This window comes from Thalassophryne amazonica, chromosome 10 (genome assembly GCF_902500255.1).
Source record: "Thalassophryne amazonica chromosome 10, fThaAma1.1, whole genome shotgun sequence".
In the NCBI taxonomy this organism is placed as follows: domain Eukaryota; kingdom Metazoa; phylum Chordata; class Actinopteri; order Batrachoidiformes; family Batrachoididae; genus Thalassophryne; species Thalassophryne amazonica.
The window spans coordinates 22,086,746-22,107,613 of NC_047112.1; the positions used below are offsets into that span (position 1 = coordinate 22,086,746).

The 20,868-nt window shown below is 38.9% G+C and overlaps 2 protein-coding genes across 5 annotated transcripts in view; one reads left to right on the forward strand and one right to left on the reverse strand.

The window, feature by feature from the left end:
• dock7 (dedicator of cytokinesis 7) overlaps positions 1 to 1,529 on the reverse strand; it is a 159,483-nt gene extending 157,954 nt beyond the window's left edge. For all 4 annotated transcript variants that reach the window (XM_034179543.1, XM_034179541.1, XM_034179540.1 and 1 more), the window contains exon 1: positions 1,383 to 1,529. In XM_034179543.1, the coding sequence (XP_034035434.1) occupies positions 1,383 to 1,420 (38 nt within the window). In that variant the 5' untranslated portion in view covers positions 1,421 to 1,529. The remainder of the gene's footprint in view (positions 1 to 1,382) is intronic.
• Positions 1,530 to 4,611: 3,082 nt separating this feature from the next.
• On the forward strand, positions 4,612 to 17,652 carry atg4c (autophagy related 4C, cysteine peptidase). Its single transcript, XM_034179546.1, has 10 exons — positions 4,612 to 4,932; positions 8,147 to 8,230; positions 9,276 to 9,506; positions 11,848 to 12,187; positions 12,415 to 12,485; positions 14,957 to 15,153; positions 15,308 to 15,386; positions 16,160 to 16,236; positions 16,727 to 16,846; positions 17,178 to 17,652. Exons 1-10 carry the CDS (start codon positions 4,857 to 4,859, stop codon positions 17,346 to 17,348), a joined length of 1,446 nt encoding a protein of 481 aa, XP_034035437.1. The 5' UTR covers positions 4,612 to 4,856; the 3' UTR covers positions 17,349 to 17,652.
• Positions 17,653 to 20,868: the final 3,216 nt, after the last annotated feature.

Sequence of the window (20,868 nt, forward strand, 5' to 3'; positions counted from 1 at the left end):
TGACCGAAAGAACGAGTTCGCGAGTACAAGCGGCCGAGATGAGTTTCCTCCACAGGGTGGCTGGGGCGCTCCTTTAGAGATAAGGTGAGGAGCTTGGTCACTCGGGAAGAGCTCGGAGTCGAGCCGCTGCTCCTCCACGTCGAAAGGACCCAGCTGAGGTGGCTCGGGCATCTTTTCCGGATGCCCCCTGGACGCCTCGCTGGAGAGGTGTTCCAGGCATGTCCCATCGGGAGGAGGCCCCAGGAAAGACCTAAGACACGCTGGAGGGACTACGTCTCTCGGCTGGCTTGGGAACGCCTCGGGGTTCCCCCGGAGGAGCTGGGGGAGGTGTGTGTGGATCAGGAGGTCTGGGTGGCTTTGCTTGAGCTGCTGCCCCCGCGACCTGACTCTGGATAAAGCGGAAGAAAATGGATGGATGGATGGATGGATGGATGGATGGATGGATGGATGGATGGATGGATGGATGGATGGATGGATGGATGGATGGATGGATGGATGGATGGATGGATGGATGGATGGATGGAGGTCGTCTCAATATGTGACACCAGTGATCACGTCGCCTCCTCCTTAGTGGAGGTATAAGTGGGAGAAACATCAGTGAATGGTGCACAGAGAATTCTTGGTGCATGAATTGACATACAGTACAATCAATGAAGATGGGAAAGGGAAAACAGTTCTTTTCACTGACTAAAGCAAATGACCTGCACTGTAATATCACTGTAAAATACACTCATCAGCAATATTTTTAAACCCATCGTTAATCTCTGCCAGTCTTTTATCCATCTATTCACTCAGTGGGATGATGCTGTTTGACAGTTAACACAAAGCCCTTTGTTAAACAGATTACTTTGATCGGTCTGGGAGCAGGGACCAGATAACAATATGATATCTGATAGCTGTTGATAGACTATTTCGTTTCTAGTCTTCCAGTTATAAAGCCACATGAGATCGCCTGTCACTGTTTTCTTACTTTGTAATAAACTTGTCAAAGTTCACACACATCTCACCCTGTAATAGCATATAGCTTAGCTAAGAAATATACGCTAGCTAAAGGTTCCAAAATGTATGGTTTCCGTGAAAACTAAATCCCACTCGCTACAGATAATTATGGAAATCCACGCTCCTGTTTTGGACATTAAATATTCATTACAAGTACATTACAGCTCAGCTCTTTGTTCGCGCTGGGAGGTGACAGAGAGCAGCGGTTTGCTGTCTGCCTCTGGGTGGGTCTGAGCATCTTCGATCTGGCTAACAGGCGGCTAGCACGGAGCAGGAGGGGCCTCCGTCTGCAGGACACCAACACACAAAAAAAGCAGCACAGTGCACGCTATGTTTTTTTGTTTCTTTTCTGGCGAGGTCGCTTTAGAGTAAGGAGTGTTTACCTGCTGATTTTCTGAGCGAAGGCGCGGCGTTCAGCCATGGCAGCGGCTGCTATTGTGCTTAAATTCCCAGGCAGGCACTCAGTCCGATTCCACTCAGTTACACTACACAGGAGAAAACGGGAAAACAGCGGAAGATGGTTACCGTAATAAGCGTAATACTGCGCAACACAACACACCCAACGTGAGGGAAACCTCAACTGTATTTTATCTGCTGCATATTTATATCAAAGCCCAATTGCTTTAACCGTATAGGGAAGGCAATTCCTGTCAGAAAAAAGTAAAAAATAATAGTAATAAAAAATCTAGAAAATGTATTATCTATAATAATATTTATGTTAATTTATTTATTCAGAGGATCACAATGAAAATGAGTTTTATGTTTTATTGTGTTTTCCTGACAGCTTGTTTTATGTACTTATGTACAAGTATCTTTATTGTCAAAATAATTCAAATAAAAATATCCAAAATAGTATCTATGAAATTCATAATAATAGTAACGTGTTGCCTGTAGGGATCCATGAGCTCTAGATTGCGTTGTGTTTATAAAATAGGTAGCAGCAAAGATTGTATAATGAGTTGGAATGGTGTGTAAATGTCTTTAGAACCTTAGACCTCAACAATTTTGAGAAGAAGAACTCAATCCTTTTATTTCCTGTTATGTAATTTTTAATGTTAATTGACTGTAATGTATTTATAAATTGATTAAGTTCTTGTTATCATATTCACATCGTCATTATTATTATTATTATTATCTTTTTTATTTATATTTCTATTTTGTCATTTGATTTTTAAATGGACCACAATGTAAATACGTTTTTTCACTTTCTTGTGTCATCCATGTATTTTTAACATATTTATAATTATATTATGTACTTACGTTGAACTTAAACTCACTCACCACACTCACGCTTTTAATATAAAGATGACTTACCGCCCCCTGCTGGAATGGTGTGTGAGTCCAAAAAGTATTTAGCAACATACATTGTGCCATTTTCACATCATTCATCCTAAAATACATAAGCATACCAAACAACAAATGTCAGCTGTCCACAGTTTCTCTGATCAAAACCGCACTCACGCACGTACGCACGCACACACGCTCACATGCAGCTGCTGTAAGCAGGGTACTTTTAATTTCACAAACAAAGACAGTGGCAAAAGACAATAAAAACACTACACATTTCACTCATGGTACCAACATCAGACTCATGGTAAGAGCAACATGAGACTTATCTAACCTGACTAAACCAATTGAGCTACAAAAACATAATAAATCAATAACACCAACTATGCTGTTAAATTAACATAAACCACAATAACAACATTTAAAACCTCAAGACCCAAAATCCCATGGTGCATTGCAGCACAATGTCCTTCGTTTACTGGTTAGATATAATTACTAATTTCTCCAAAAATATTTGTCTTATCAACATTCCGTTTTCACAGCATTTATCCTTGACCAAAAGTACATAAGCATACCAAACAGAAAATGTCAGCTCTCACCATTTTTTGCGTTATCGAGGCCATACACGCGCACACACACACGCATGCACACACGCACACACGCACACACACAGAGGCCACTTGGCTATTATAATATAGAGAATAATAATAATAATAATAATAATAATAATAATAATAATAATAATAATAATAATAATAATAATAATAATAATAATACAAAATCTTAGCAGAAGAATTACAAAGTAAAAATTCTCACCCATCTGCCTAAGATGGGTGACTGAGATGGGGGGTCTCACACACACACACACACACACACACACACACACACACACACACACACACACACACACACACACACACACACACACACACACACACACACACACCACACCACGTTCACTCACGCACTACATACCTTCTGTCTTGCAAGAATAAATTGCATATATGTGTATTAATGTTCATAAATGGTTCTGCCAGTGTGGCACTTATTATTACTATATGCAGACAGGGGGGAAACAATTCTCACCCATCTGAGAGATATTATGTTCAAATTAAACTTTGCCCCGAGTTAATTTTTTTTTTTTTTTCAGTCAAATACTAAATTGTAGTTTTAATCTTATAAATCACAGTTATAAGGTATTTCGGCCAAACTGTATAATTTTGTTTTTAAATTAAAACTAAGTATGTGTTAAAGTTTTCTGTTGGTTTAGATGTGTATATTTGTGGATGACATTTCTCTTTTGAATTTTTTGTAAGATTTCTTGTTGTATCTTGGGTAAATTTTGTATTATCTGCGTTCTCATGTAATTGCATTTATTTTATGAGGGTTTTTTGTTTGTTTGTTTGTTTGTTTGTTTGTTTGTTTTATTTTGATCTACCTTTTTTATTGCAGGTACATATCATGTACTTACCTTAAATATAAACCTTAAGTATAAGTCATTTGATACCCATGTGATTAATAAGACTATTTACCAAGGCGTAATGCCTCTTTATGTGCACATCGAGTATACTAGTTGAAGCTGGATTATACAATAATCGAATGAAAAATGAACATAATTTACATTATACAGACAGAAAAAAGATTTGCACATTCATGCACACAAAAAATACAATATTAATAAAACTACAACATACAATATCAATAACAATGGTTTCAGAATATTCTAAAAATTAATTAATAAATTCATTCATTTACTGATTAAAAATAAAAGTATATAACCCCCCCCACACACACACACACATACACACACACACACACATTACATTACACTTAGTACTGACGTGCTGCTTCATAATAATAATAATAATAATAATAATAATAATAATAATAATAATGAGTGATGACATTTCCAAGGCTGTGTGTTGCAGAAAAAATGTTTCATACAGTTTCCATTAAAAATATGTGTAAATCTAGTGTTGGGAGATCAACAAACACTTTAACTATTTTTAAAACATCCAATAATAATAAGTAAGATTACATATGATGTTAAATATGTTAAATATGATATTTCCAGTTTCAAATAGGTGTGCATACTAACTAGATGTAACAGGAATTAATAATGAGAGTTTTAGTTTGCACAAGAACAGTCGTTCTTGTGCATATTTTGTATGAAATAATTGTTTATTTGGGACACTGCGGGGTTTAGCCGCCCTGAGGGTTAATCTCCGCTCACTTGGGCTTGCTTAATGAATAAATCGAGCCTCCTCCGTTGTTAGTCTAGGTGGAAATATCGCGAGAGTTGTTGGTTTCTCTCGTCTATTTCCTCAAAGCGTAAATATTGGAAATGACAAGATCAAGGACGGTATAATGTGTTATTTCAACTTCTGTTGAAGAATGTGAGTTTTTTTTGTGTGTGTGCAGCGCTACAAAAGTGACTGTACATGGCAAAAAAGAGCTGAAGAGGCGTTGAAGTAACGTATATATATAACGTATATATATATATATTGGTGTCCTCTGCATCCAGACTTTGTCGGTTTTGTGGGAATGGGTTTCGATCCTCTCTGGTCCAAATGGAAACTAAAGGGAATGACGAGGTGGAAAAACTGAAGACAAAGTTGTTGTCGGTGTGGCACAACGTGAAGTACAGTAAGTCACATCGAAACTGTGGACACCTCACTATTGCCAGTAACACATATTATTGTATTATTATATGTATTATTGATTAGTTTGGGGGATAGTTTATTTAGTCTGTAAAATATCATAACATTAATATCGCCACAATTTTCCAGAGCTTGTGGTAACTATTTCAAGTGTCTTGTGTCTCAAGTGACCAATGAATTCGTACTCCAAAAGCCAAGAATGTTCATCATAAAAGAAAGAATAGCTCTGAATTCCCCAACTGTGACCTTCAACGGCACAGGACAGGTTTGAGGCTGTGTGTGAAGTGACTGAGACAAGGATCAGCTCATCCAGATTTGATACCATAGACCTCTGTTGGAAAAGGATGGATTATCCCCCCTGGATCTCGGGAGAGTTATTGCCTCAAGTGTAGGACTGAAGTATCTTGTGGTCTTGGTCACAAATAGGGGTAAGATGTTTGCATGAGATCGACAAATGGATTGGGGCTGCGTCCAAGGAACAAGGTCGCACATACAAGTGAATTGAGATTCCTTTGTGGGGTATCTGGGCTTACACTAAGGGAGAGGGTGAGAAGCATGAATATCTAGGAAAGACTTCTTCGCATCAAACTGAGCCAACTGAGGTGATTCAGCATGTGGCGAGGATGCCCCCTGGTTGTCTGTTGGGGAGGTGATGGTATAGTGGTTAAGCAGTGGGCTTGAGACCAGAGGATCCTCAGTTCAAACCCCCATCAAGCCGGAAAATCAAGGTCCTTAATGCCAAAGTTGCTCCTTCTGTGTAGTGAGCATGTTGCATGGCAGCACCCTGACATCGGTGTGTGAGTGTGTGTGTAAATGGGTGAATGCAAGGCATCAATGTAAAGCGCTTTGAGTTTCTGATATAGATGGAAAAACACTAAATTAATGCACTCCATTTATCATAAATACAGTCCATTTGTCTCCCTAGAGAGGTCTTCCAAGCATGTCTAACTGGAAGGGGGTCCCAGAGGAGACCCAGCACATGCTGGAGGGATTATATTTCCCAGATAATGGATTGATTGAAGCTTTTAATATCAGACTCAAGGTCCACAAATATTTGTATGAAATAGGACAGTTTAATAATAAACAACATATAAAAACTCTTAAAACATACATTTAATCCAGTGCGATTTCAGCCTGGAATAGTAGCATGAGCAGCTCTGATGGGATTTGAAAGTCCAGCAGTGGCCACAGATGGCTTTGAAAAACCTAGGGATCCCCAGAAAGAGCTGAGGATAGGGAAGTGTAGGATGAGTTGCTCGGTCTGCTGTGACAGCAACCCATACCTGGATAAGAAAATGAATGAATGAATCGCCATATTTGAGAGCCACAAAATGAGAGCATTTTTGCTAGATTAATGACTTGAACACAGAATGAGCTATTACAATCTAATATATAAAGCTTACCGCGTGTGCATGTGTGTGTGTTCGCTATGCACAGCCACAGCAATTAAGCAATCGACACCAAACTTGGTATGGTGACTGGGGCACCAAGGGGGAGGTCACTGGGGCGTACGTACGCGAAAACACACACACGGCCAACCTTATATATATTATATCACGACCTGCTCACTGGAACCCTTATTTTCACAGTTAGCATGGTACTCTGGTCAGGTAGCAATCATGACACTTTACTACTTTACTTACTACGTAGTAGTGACTGCCTAGGGTGCACTTTAATTACAATCTGAACGGGCCAGCGTGTACCGCGTGTGAGTTAAGGCACACATTTTTTAATTAAAATGTACCTGCTGTGTGTGGCATGCCAGAGCATTGCAGTGATATGACATGCTATCATCTTTTTATCATCATTCACTTGAGTCTCATGAATGTCACAAATTGCTCAAATGATGACAACAAGCGCAATGCAATACAACTTACTACACCTTAGCTAAAGTGACATGAAATATACAGTGATGGCTAAAATTCATCTCTGTTACCCGTGCGTAGAACAGGTAACTCAGCTAGTAATTATCATAAAATTGCCTTTGATTGATAATGATGTCTGAAGCCAATTTATAGGATTGGTATCACCTTCAAAAGCCACATACTTTGCTAACCTTTTGTTTGTTTTTCCCCAATTAATCCAGCTGTGATAAACTCCTCTGACACAACTCAATCAGAAAAAGAAATAAAATCTTTAAAATATCGAATTGTACTTCGTATCAGCAGGTACTGAATATTAAACGACTTGTTAGATTGGGGTTTGAATACAAACATGATAAAAACATCCCTACCAGTTAACTAATAATATAATTGTTTGACATGTACTTTTGATGGGGTGATAAAAAGTAAATAATAAGCGAGATTTATGATATGGGAGAGAAAACTCTTTTAAATACAACCATTCCCAGTTTTTACTGTATAGATCAACTCCTTTATTTAAAGAAACGATCTGTCCAGAAGAAGGACTTGTAGCTCCTGACAAAATTTGTTCTGTTGAGTACAAACAGGTATTTTGGCACTCATTGACATTTTAATCCTCCCTGATTTCACATAGAAAAAGTAGGATTTGGTTGTGTCCTCTGAACTCCGGCCAGAAAGCTGTGAGATGAACTTGTATCCCAAATATCTCTTATATATCTCAACACTTTGGTGTTGAGTAATCACATGGCAAGAGTGTATTTTTATGCATTCACTAGGATTTGACCTGGTAGGTCAAGGTTGGCACCCTCTGAACCTGTAAGTGGGATATTTCCCAAATATCTTGGTTTTGCAGCAATTTGGTGTCGGGTAATGACATGGTTCATTGTTAGATAAGTGACGTTACTCCTTGATTCACAGCTGGAGCATCGTTAAAATTAATATTTCCATGTGGTTTGAATAAATAAAGTTTGCTTTGACTAATCCTCCTAACTTGAGAAGAATGAGATGTGAAACCATAATGTCTTTGGAGGATGTAAGAATGAGACAAATCCTCCTGCTGTTGAGTCAGCTCTTAAAATATGTACCTTTTTTTGGATCATGTTCACTGTTTTGTTTTGTGTGTAGTGTGGTGTTAGTCACACTGTTTTGCTATAGACAACTGCTTGAATTAAAATTTTTCCATCATTTATTAAAGATGAACAGAGTAGTTAGCAAGAATTTTGTGGCGAAGCCTGACAGAATGTTGTAGCTGTTAATCATATGAGTAAATAAAATGTCTCTGAGCTCATTTTAATCATTGATCACACTATTAAATATTATCTGTTTATTTCCTGTTAGGTTGGGCTTTGAAATCAAAGACCTTGTTCAGCAGAAATTCTCCAGTGCTTCTTTTAGGGAAATATTACCACTTCAAGTCTGAAGGTAATGTGTACCCCCACCCCACCACCACACACACACACACACACACACACACACACACACACACACACACACACACACACACACACACACACACACACACACACACACACACACACACACACACACAACAGCTATTGGTGATTACAGTATTTTAATTGTATATAGTACTGTAAAAAGTCTATAACACCCTAGTGTTACAGACTTAAATATGTTTTTTGGAGGGTTTTCTTCTTTTGTATGTGAAAGACCAAATTTGAAATTTCTAATTGAAAATATGTTACTGGGAATAAAGTAATAGACCTTTTAATGTGAAGAAAAACTTAAAATACTTTGTAGGTTTATGCAAGCCAATGCAAGCTTGTGCTCTCACAAGCTTGCAAGGATGGATAGATAGATGGATGGATGGATGGATGGATGGATGGATGGATGGATGGATGGATGGATGGATGGATGGATGGATGGATGGATGGATGGATGGATGGATGGATGGATGGATGGATGGATGGATGGATGGATGGATGGATGGATGGATGACACTGTACTTTCTCAGACAAAGGACTACTTAACCATTAAAATAAATCTCGGGGAACTCCCTGAACCTTGTGAATCTCACCTAACTCCCCAAATATCCAAAAACCTGCTTACCACTCCGATAGTAAATTACAAATCACTACCTAAATAGTCATAAAATGGTCACCCACACTAATCATAAAACAGGCCATTCAAATTTGTGCACTAATGCACATGTTGAGTTTATTGTGAAAATAATGCATATATGCTTCTATCTATAAGACTTTGGGGTTGTTTTTAAATGATTTCAGTAACAGTCTTCAGCTACAACATGTTAATTTAAAATGCAAAATGTTATGAATATACTGATGGAGCACTGGGTCCACCAGTGGTCTGCGGACCACTCTTTGAAAAAGGATTACACATTGCGGCAAAAACTAATATTAATAATAACAGATATATTGGCGGTAATAAAGCTCTGTGAAATAATGTGTAAATGAAGATATTAACTGTGAAGTTGCTCATGTGTCTTCAGATGATGACAGTGTGACAGAAACCTGTTATGAAGCCTCTATTGAGGACTTAGTTGTGGGAAATGTTGAGGACTTCAGGAGGGATTTTGCATCCCGTGTTTGGCTGACCTACCGGGAGGATTTCCCTCCTCTGCCCGGCTCCACGTTGACCTCCGACTGCGGCTGGGGCTGCATGCTGAGGGCTGGACAGATGATGTTGGCACAAGCACTTATTCTGCATTTCTTGGGCAGAGGTGAGTGAACTTATGGTACCACACCTGACATGAAACCGCTTCCAACACCAGGATAAAGGTTAGGGAAGACAACTATAAATACAGTGTTATTTTGTTTTGAATCCTAGGGTGAGATGGTAGATTCAGGGTTTATTCAAGAAACTGTTTAAAGGTCATTATGAGAGTAGAGCATCCAACAACGATTTTGTATTTATGTAAAGTTGAAGTGGAATAATGGCATCCTGCACAGAGAATGAAGCAACACTCCATCTCTGTGTGTTGTAATCCGAGCTTTGCTGTTCCTTATTTTTATAGCCGGACCAGACGTCCATGCATATTCACTGTATATGAGTCCCGCGCTGTAACATTTTTTTATTAGTTTCAATTTTGTTTCTTATTGCTAAGGTACTTCTTCTTTCTCAACCTAAAGCTGAAGGTTTGCTTCAGTTGATCAGAGAGATCGAAAATAGTGAATTTGGCTTAACCTGGTGAGATCGATCGCCTTTGAAAGTGTCCCAGACGTTTATGGGTTCACATAATAAGAAGCTGCCAGTTTAATACTGTCATTTAGAAAACAGTATTTAAAACTTGTTCTTCTGTCAAATCTAAAATATGCCACTAATGAACTATTTCTCTGTAAAATGACTAATAGCCACTTAAGATTATTTATTGATGAATTCTACTTTCAGTCACTTTGGATCAAGGTCATTTTGATAATGTCTTAGATTCTGCTCTGGCCTGTTTTATAGCCTAGGCTACACCATTCTCTCTGCCTTTTGCTCCCTCCCTGTTTGTAAGGCAAAAGCACTGTTAAAGTGAAATACTGGGACACTCAAACTTATAATTGAACTCCTAATCTGTTACTGAATCACACAGACGTTCGGTCTGTTTAAGATAAAGCCTTTAACATCATAAGTCCTGAAAGACCTTCTGTTTTTATTGTTCCTTCTGGAATTTAAAGGGGTTGCTCCTAATTGTAGCACAAGAGAACACTCTCAAATCCTACTTTTCAGTTTTGTTTTGAAAGTATTTATTCACATTCGCAGAACCATTGGGTTGAGTATTAGGCTTTGAGTGTTTTATATGATACCTGAATGAAGGCCTGTTCCTTAAATATGTTGAACGATCAGGCTCAGAGAAGAGTCAGTTAGCTTCCATTATCAGTTTTTAAAAGCCTGCAGCCTTTCCTTAACTAAACTACAAATGCTAGATATTTTTTATGTTGTACAGTTGGGGTTTAAACCAGTTTCCTAATATGAATTTTAATGCATAATATAAAAAACTTTCCTGTCATTAATTCACTGTTTGTATAAATAAAAAGGTATTTTGGGTGGTTTCTGTTGGTGTTTTTTAAATGAGTTTGATCAGTATTTTGAAAATAGGTACATGGGCTTCTCCCTTGTTTTTTACTTGGGGTCGCTACAGCAAATCCAAGGTGGAGCTGCAAGTTGAACTGGCACACGTTTTACACCGGATGCCATTCCTGACACAACTCTATATTACATGGAGAATGGGCAGGGTGGCCACCACCCCTGTAATAGGTCCTAAATATTGTATATTTCAAAAGCTTCGATGTTACTTGTGAAAACTGTTCTCCCTGCACAAAGCCCAGTGCAAGTGTCAATGCGAGTTTCCACTTGACACAGTAGGCCCGTGTACTTTTAATAATAACACCACTTGTGCTCCTGTTAGCGTGTTGGTCTAACAGTGAGGTGCAGATGGGGCAGAGCTGGCACGTTGATATCTTCTTTTACAAGAAAGCATTTCCAGCTTACTCTACCAAAAATGCAGTCTAAAATCCAGCACTGTACTAAGAGTGCAACAGCCAAACACATCTGACATAAGCAGCTTCACAACGCACATACACTCTGCCTGCACATATCGTCACTAGTCACCTGCAATGGTGTAATAAAAATACGTCAATATATACAGTATATACATTTATATTTTGGCCACTGTAGGTAAAGAAAAAAACAACAAGAGGAGGGAGACATAATATTTTCTCTCTCTCTCTCTCTCTCTCTCTCTCTCTCTCTCTCTCTCTCTCTCTCTCTCTCTCTCTCTCAGACAAGCAACTTGATATGCATATAATACACAGCAAAAGTGAATTGAAAACAATCATTAATTGAAGCAAGAGTCAACACTCATAGCAAAAGCAAAACCCTGACTGGTTGAGATCTTGTTCAGCCTGCAAAACGCCCATGAATAATGAACATGGTAAACCAAATACTTCTTCAGACAGCACCCAGCTTTGTGCCTGTATTTATCACCACTTAAATGCCAAAGTGTACTTGGAAGACATTCCAAATGTGTTTCTGTTGGAACGCACCTGATGTCTTGTATACGACTTGTTTTTGCATAGACTGGACCTGGTCAGGCGCACTGACGCTCCAGCCTTTAGACACAGAGACTTGGACGACCACTGCAGCCAAGCGCCTGGTAGCCTCACTGGAGGCATCTCTGCAAGGCTCTCAGGAACCCTCTGACCCTGGATCACCACCCTTGTCCCAAGCCCAGACTCTAGGAGCTGCAGAAGAGGCAGATGCACACATTAAAGAGATGTACCACCGCACTGTGGTGTCCTGGTTCGGGGACAGCCCCTCGTGCCAACTAGGCCTGCACAGGCTGGTACATGTCGGCCTGACACTGGGGAAACAGGCAGGGGACTGGTATGGTCCTGCTGTAGTGGCACACATTCTCAAGTAAGTCTGATTCCGGTTATAGAGAAACCCTTCAACACCTCAATCATGCCTGCATTTGGGTTTTCACTTCCTTAATAACCTTAGGTTATTAAGGAAGTGAAAAAAGTGGTTCATGTATTGCAGTTATGTCTCGTGCGTAATTATCACGAGCTTCACATGTCAATTGTAAAATCGTGAAAGCACTCATTTGGTTTCTCCTTTCCCTGGTTCTCATCTCTCTTTGTTAGGAAAGCTGTTGAAGAAGCCGCGGACCCCGGCCTGGCCGGAATAACTGCCTACGTGTCTCAGGACTGCACAGGTAGGAAAGAGGCTTCTGTTCTTAAGAAAACAGAAAACGAACCCTTCAGTGTCACTGTCTGCTCTACTGCTGAAGACTGTAACACCAGAGAGCCGTAACACAGAGGAGGGACAGAGGTTATGTGATCACCCCGTCTGTCTGTTTGTGGATTTTTTTCTGACGGCAAGATATCATAACTTTAGGCTGGATTTTGACAACATTTTATGGAAGGACGCGGTTACAGGTTTGTGACATCACACAGTGGCGCTCCAACACTCTGAACAGCAACATATTCCAAAAGCACCATGCTGTGGTTAACAATATGTTGCAGTACTACCACATTATGAGCTTTTTCATTAAAAAAAATCTCTATGTAAAGTTCTTGACCTTTTTGTGGCTCTTTTTTATAGAAATTGTGTCATAACCACAGAAAATAGGACTCATACAATCGGGATAAATACCCCATGGCACTACTGGGTTAGTAGTAATACTGCAATACATTCTTATTACTACTGGGTTCTGTTTTAGCTGCTCAAAGTGTTTGTCGCACCACTGGTGTGAAAGGTCTAGTACTTGTAGCTACGTTTGTTTTATGGACAGAAGAGGTGATTACATTTTATTGCCGATCTAGGACTCCCTCAAACTTTAATTTCTTTCTTTAATTTTGTTAACAATGTAAGACGAGGTTTTCTATCATCCATTTCTTTAGTATTCCTACCCTGTGGCATCACAAAAGTTCTGATGGGTGCAAAACTTTGCAAAGATTTGTGCTCTGTCAGGCGACACAGACAAAGTTATGGGCTGATCGGAGTGTCCTTGTGTCAGAATCCTGGTTTAACTGTTTGTAAGAGCTAAAGCTTTTGTACTGTGGGGGCTAATCCAAAAAAGAAAAAAAATGTTTCTAAATACGAGACATTCATGAATGCACTGGAGAGTATTTGTTGTTTTTTTTTTTTTTTTAACAGTTTAGAACAGATTCCCAAAGTGCGGACTGAGGCCTCCTAGTGGGCTATGACGGTATTGCAGTTCGGCCATGAGAGCTCTTAATATAATAGAATATAATAGGTGTTTATTGTCATTGCATTTCTGCAGTGAAATTCTGGTGGCACTTTACAGTAAGCTATACACACAAAAAAACAACACAGCAGCTTTAAAAACAATGAACAGCTTCACAGCATGGCAAGACCTTCTTAAAATACCCAAAAAGTGCTTAATAAATTATTAAGGTGCTTAGTGAGGTAGGATAGTTTTAGATATGTAAACAGACTATATTTTTTTATTGCACATGTTGATATCCGTTACTGAATGTCTGTGTTTGTGTTTGTGGGACAGGGACGGGGACGGGGTGATAGCGGCTACAGCTCTGAGGAAAAAGCTGTTCCTTAGCCTATTAGCCTTTACAAAATAATTAAAACATCTGATATTAAGTTTTGTAATATCATTTAAAATTAAAACCCCAAAACATTTAATAATTATTCTGCCAATGTACACATGAAGAAATAAAACCATTAAACAAAGCCGTGTGTGTTATTCTTATAAGGAGCACCCTGGCTTAGTAGGGCTGTTCATGTTATATAGTGAAAAAATAAAAATTGTGAGAGACTTCAGGCCACATGTTGTTTTTGTTCCACTTGGGGTTTTATAGGTGCAGATCAAATCTGAACTCAGTCAGAAAAGATTTAGAGGTCCCCCAGAGTGACACATTTTTCTCTCCCTCTGCTGGCAAAGCAGCGTCACCCTAATGGAAGAAGACTCTGATGCCATTATTTTTCTTTTACAGGTACATGTGATGGTTTCTAATCACAAAAAGTGGTGGTTGATTGGTCACCCAGAGGAGAACATAACTGGAATTACTGGATTACTACATTACTTGTTTGGGGAAAGATTTTACTTTGTGGGGGACCCCAAAACAAAGTCTGATTACAATAAAATTTTGCACAGATCTTTTATGTTATTAGCGGAACAAGAACAACATGTGGCCCAAAAGATTTTGTAACATTTGACATTTTGAACACGCTTAGTGGTTAGCACTGTTGCCTCACAGTGAGAAGATCCCAGGTTCGCTTCCCGCCTGGTCCTTTGTGTGTGGAGTTTGCACGGGTTCCCTCTGAGTGCTCAAGCTTCAGACATGCAGGTTAGGCAAACTGAGAGCATTAAAATTGACCATAGGTGTAAATGTGTCTGTTTATATGTGCCCCTCCTCCTCCCTGTGACCCTACACTGGAATAAGTGGGTATACAAAATGTGTCCATGTGTATATTCTTTGGAAGCTGTATTGTGATTGAAGGTTTGGTTGGGCCACAGAAGATTTTCAGATTTCAAAATAGGCTGTGGCAGTACACCAAGTGGAAGTGGGACAGAAGAACTTCTTAACCAAGAGACTAAAGACGGCATTTTTATGACAAAACAAAATGCACAAACACATTAAAGAAGACATATCGACAAGTGCAGACGGTGAAAAAAATCCTGTTTTGGCCTTTGGTCCTTTCTAGTGTACAGTGCTGATGTTATCGATAGCCACACAGCCCCAAAAGCAGGATGGGCCTCTGTGGGGGGATTGCACGCTCGTCCCCCATCGAACAACCACCCGTCTGCATCAAGCCTGCCAGACGGCCGAGCTGTCGTCATCCTCGTGCCTGTCCGGCTGGGAGGGGAGAAGACCAACCCTGAGTACTTTAACTTGGCAAAGGTGAGCGCGGTGCATGCAGGTGCACGCTCCTTTTTCAACTTTCAAGAGCTCAGTTAACATTTGCACCGAGTTCACAGGAGGTCGCATAAATGCAAGTGATTTAAATGAAGCTTATTGTTTTATTCTGTCTGTGTGTGTGTTTGTGTGAGAGAAGAACATACTGAGTTTGGAGTACTGCATAGGGATCATCGGAGGGAAGCCCACACAGGCCTGCTACTTTGTCGGATTTCAAGGTTAGTCAAACAGGGGGAAAAGGCACTCTGTGAGGTTTGCGTGAACACCAGGTTATTTTGCATAATGTACCCTTCTTACATGAAGAGACAAAGTAAGTTAATGTATTCCCGTTTGCATGCGCAAAACGGAGAGGAATGGAGACGGAAGCAAGTGAAGCAGGGCTTGTTTTATTCTCTCTGACCCATCAAAGCCTTGCCCATTTATCACAAGTAAACCTCCCAAGTTGTGAGCCGTAATTGATTTCCATAGGAGGCATGCATTAAATTTGGTCCAGGCTCCAAAGTGAGCCACTCTTCATCACCTTCAGGAGCCAGGAGGAACCTTCAGTTGTACATCTTGGCAGTCAATATTTACACATTTACATTTTACCAATTTGAAATACAGCAGTGGATGATGTCTAAATGACAAGCAATACATTCTGCCTGCCACCGCGCGGCACCGCGCCGCATTTATCATATGCTAATGGTCGAATATAATTGCGTGTTTGTAAAAGTAATTCCCCCGCACAAAAATTAAATGACAAGCTCTTTTTTCTTTTTTTTTCGGGAGTAAAGAATGTGCTTGTACAAACGCATCCGATTATGCAGAATTTAATCCACCCTGGTGGATATTAAAAAGGAACAACCTTCTGGGAGGCATATTTGATGCACAAAAGCCTAACAGTAGGCCTAGCGGGTGACTTTGAGCTGCTCTGCATAGAAATTGCAGCGAGGTGCGTTTTTGTAATAATCCAATGTTTTTGAATAACTTGTCTTTTGTTTTGTCCTTGCAGATGACAGCTTGATTTACATGGACCCTCATTACTGTCAGTCTTTTGTGGATGTCAGCAGCAGCGATTTCCCTCTCCAGGTAATGTGAAATTACACAGACAAGCTGACTTGGGGGGGGGGTAATGTGAATTTAATAGTTTCTGTTAGTACTTAAGGGTATGAATCTTAAAGCAGCCCTCGACCCAATTACCAAGTCCCTCTCCGCTGATTTATTTGCTGCTCAGATGTGCGAATCTGCCACTTAAGAGAAATATGGCAAATACATGATTGGGTAGTGCGTGCCTGAATATGTCAGGATTCAGCCACACATTAAAAAATATGAAAAAAAAAATCAGCATGCAACAGTATAGCAGCTTTGTTTTATGCATGTGCACGCTGTAGTGTACAGTGTGACAACACACTACAGCTGTAAATTTATGACAGCAGTGACAGCAGACAAATGGGATTTCATTCATCACATGATGTAGAATACAGCTTATTCTGTGTTGATGCAGGTACAGGATGGCATGCATGCCCTGCAGGGATTTTTAGAGGTGTTTTATCTCTCTCTATCTCTTTTTTCCTTTCAGTCATATCATTGCCCATCACCAAAGAAGATGCATTTCAGCAAGATGGACCCAAGCTGCACCATAGGCTTCTATTCTAGAAGTGTCCAAGACTACGAGAGAATCAGCCAAGAACTGTCCAAGGTGAGAGTGTGGCCATGCACAGCTTCGTAATTACCACCTATTTATTAGTCATTTTAGAATTATTATCATACAATATTAATATTTGAACCTGCGCTGTGATGGAGGTGGACCAGCAGGTGGCACCATTTAACCAGATATGTGGCTCAGTTCTTTAGTTTCTCAAAGCATTTGGCATGTTTAGTCAGTATCACTGACTCCTTAAACATATGACACTAATGTCAGTTCTCTGGTTGATGATTGAAATACAGCAATTAAAGTATTTTCTTTAAGTAAAAAAGCTTCAGAGCAAAGAAATGGTGGAATGTACGCTGGACAGTTGTTGTTGTTTCAGGTGTTGCAGCCGTCAGCGAAGGAGAAATATCCTGCGTTCACTTTTGCACAAGGTCACAGCAGAGATTGCATGGTGTCAGCTGGCCTGACCCCAGAGAAGAGAGAGTGGCCCTTTATCCCTGACAGTAGGAGGGCGGCGGCGAACACAGCTGGGGACTTTGTGCTGCTTTGACAGCGCTGTTTACGGGTACTGACAGAGAATTTTCCTCTTGTAGCCAAAGTGTTTCAAACTATGAAGCCAATGATGATTATGGAATATGTGGCATTTATGTTGCTGAGCAGGTTTAGCCGAAAGTGTTTGTTACCTGGGTGATTTCTGGCCATGTGGATTTACCGTCATATGAGTTGTTAAAGAGTATATAGTACATAGTAGAGAAGCTTGAATCTTCGACTGGACTGGGTTGCTTGACGTGAGGACGTTTCGCTTCAAATCACAGAAGCTTCCTCAGCTAAAATTCTTGCTCTGGTAGTCTGACTTCTGTCTTGACTCTTGTAGAGAAGAATAAACCAGAAGCCAACAAAAGCTGGAGTTTTTTAACCTAACCAGACCCCACCTACCGAGAGGCTGACTGCTATAAGCTAGTGACTAAACAATAGCTCTAATTAGCACCTATTGTGCTCTAGTTAGCACTCTCCTAATGACAGGACGAAAGTCTCTCCTGACTGAGAGAGTCGTCAAGGGAGCCACCAGGGGAGGCTTCCATCCTGTCATTAGGAACGGGTTGAACAGGGATGTAAAGTATCAGGTGTACAGATTTAAAACAGTTTTTTTTTTAATCATGCAACAACATGAGTATAATTCAGGTGAGAACAGTGAGTTTATATGAAGTATAACATCACAAAAATAACTGAGGAGAACTACTATAAAGTACAGACGTTGTGCATTAATAGCAATTTAACCATTTATTTAAAATAATCTTTCAAAATGTTATTTTTCCATTCAAAAAGGATCTTCGAATATTTGAAATACTATTTCAAATTTCATCAGGATATAAAATATTAATTGGTATTTTGCAATAAATAACTAGTAGTGAACATTTCTGCTAAAAAAAACATTTAGCTACAAACTTTGATTATGCACTGTTGATTAATTACTGCTTAGACTGTTAAAATGTTTTCATGTGCATCTGTAAAACAATCTGCTGTACTATACAACAGCTGTAGTCATACAGTATTTGTGACTAAAATATTTGCAGATAATTTGTTGATTATGAAAGTAATAAATCAATTACTACTACTAGAAAGTGCATTTTACAAAATATACATAAAGTTTTCAAAACTCTAGATGTTTTTAAAGTGAATAAACTAACAAACATCTGTGCAGCCAGGTGCGGTGACTTTTTAAAGTTTTCTAAAAACAACAAAAATAAATTGTGTAGCTGAAGCAATATCCAAGATGAGTGACAATTCTCACCATCACTTAATTTTTGAGTAGATATAACAAACCAATTCCTCTACAAACTGTAAGAAACTACATTTTAAAATTAAATACTTTTCTCCAGAGTTCTAAATGTTTTTAAGTTGCATAAACTTCATTAATTTTAATAATTCAATAATTGATGAATAAATAGTTGTGCAGCTGTCTGACATGACATTTTAAGTTTTCTCAATTATATTAGTGTTGCAGCAGCACTATTTAAAAATTATTTTAATTATCAAATTCATCTGATTATGGATATCATAAATGGCAAAATGGTAAATGGGCTCCATTTATATAGCACTTTTCCATCTGCATCAGACGCTCAAAGTGCTTTACAATAATGCCTCACATTTACCCCAATGTCAGGGTGCTGCCATGCAAGGCGCTCACTACACACCGGGAGCAACTAGGAGATTAAGCACCTTGCCCAAGAGCCCTTAGTGATTTTTCCGGTCAGGCTGGGATTTGAACCAAGGATCCTCTGGTCTCAAGCCCAACGCTTAACCACTAGACCATCATCTCTCCCTAAATCAGTTACCCTAGAGCTACTAATAAATGTATTAAAATAATATTCTCTGGAGGTCCAAATGACTTAAGTTGAATTACAAAAAAAATAAAAAATTGCAGCTCGTTGGCTTGATTATTGAAGCTCATACCCCCACCCCCGTGCCACCCTTTGGATTTAATTTTGTTGGCACATTAAAAGCTACACTTTGCACTAAACTTTTTTTTGTCTTACCATCATTCTCTGTGGTCAACAAAGCCATGTAACACCCCCCCCCCCCCCCCCCCCCCCCCCAACATTTTCTGCCAGGAACATTTCATCAAACAAACAAAAAAAATCATTTTTCAGCTGAAGAGTGTGAGGTTTGAAGGACACTCTTCATAATCCTGCCAACGCTGCTTTTTGGTCTCACGCAAGTCCATTTCTGTCTTTGCAGTAAAATATGACAGCAGCATTAATAGCAGTTTAACCATTTATTTAAAATAATCTTTCAAAATGTTATTTTTCCATTCAAAAACGATCTTTGAATATTTGAAATACTATTTCAAATTTCATCAGGATATAAAATATTAATTGGTATTTTGCAATAAATAACTAGTAGTGAACATTTCTGCTAAAAAAAAAAACATTTAGCTACAAACTTTGATTATGCACTGTTGATTAATTACTGCTTAGACTGTTAAAATGTTTTCATGTGCATCTGTAAAACAATCTGCTGTACTGTACAACAGCTGTAGTCATACAGTATTTGTGACTAAAATATTTGCAGATAATAAAAAAACTGTTAAATATAATGTTTATAACGGAAATGTGTGGTCCACAAGTTATTTCTTTTTGCTGTTTTGTTTTGTTTTTTTTGGTTTATATGAAAGAAAATTTGGTTGTTTTGTGTAATTCAGTTTGTATCATCAAGTTTTTCAGTGACTTTATTGAATGGTCATTGCTACCAACCTCTGTGTTGTCATTAGAGCTGTCATGATTAATTACGTCTGCCAATGACGTAATAAAATCATTGCTGTTTATTCATTTGTCTATCTGTCTGTCTGTTAGCAGGATTATGTCAAAACTACTGCACTGATTTTGACGGAATTTTCACAACAGATACATATTAGGCCCTGGAAGACCCCATTAAATTTTGGAGGTGATCCGGATCTGGATTCTGGATGAAGATTTCACTTTATGTAGGCTTTGAAGGATTATGTTAATAAAACTACTTCACAGATTCTCACCAAATTTGCACCACAGATAGATATTAAGGCATTGAAGACCCCACAGAATTTTGGAGGATTGGTGGACTTCAGAATTCTCAGATTGCTCTTGTTGATTACTAAATTAATCACAATGTCTATGTGATTGTCTATGTGACTAAATTAATCAGAATGATCTATGAATCATTTTTTTATGTACAAATTCTCAGATTTGATACACTGATACAGATGCTCTGTGGTGACCTGAGCAAAAAGTGGAGAAGCCAAAATAAGAAAGTTAAAATAATTTTGTATTTACACCCATTGTCAAGAAAAATAAATAACTACATTTTATGCAAATTTCTAGGGTGTCTAAGACATTTGCACAGCACTTTGACATCAGACTGGGAAAAAAAACTTTATCTAAAGTCTGGGTCTTTTAGTGAAGCTTAGGGCTCGTGGCTGGTGATCACCTTAGTATTTCTTCTGTTTTTCTTGTTGCTTAATGGTGACAAATTATACTGTATTTGTTTTCTTTCTGATGTCTGATTCTTTTTTTTCTCTCTGTTTGAGATGTAGC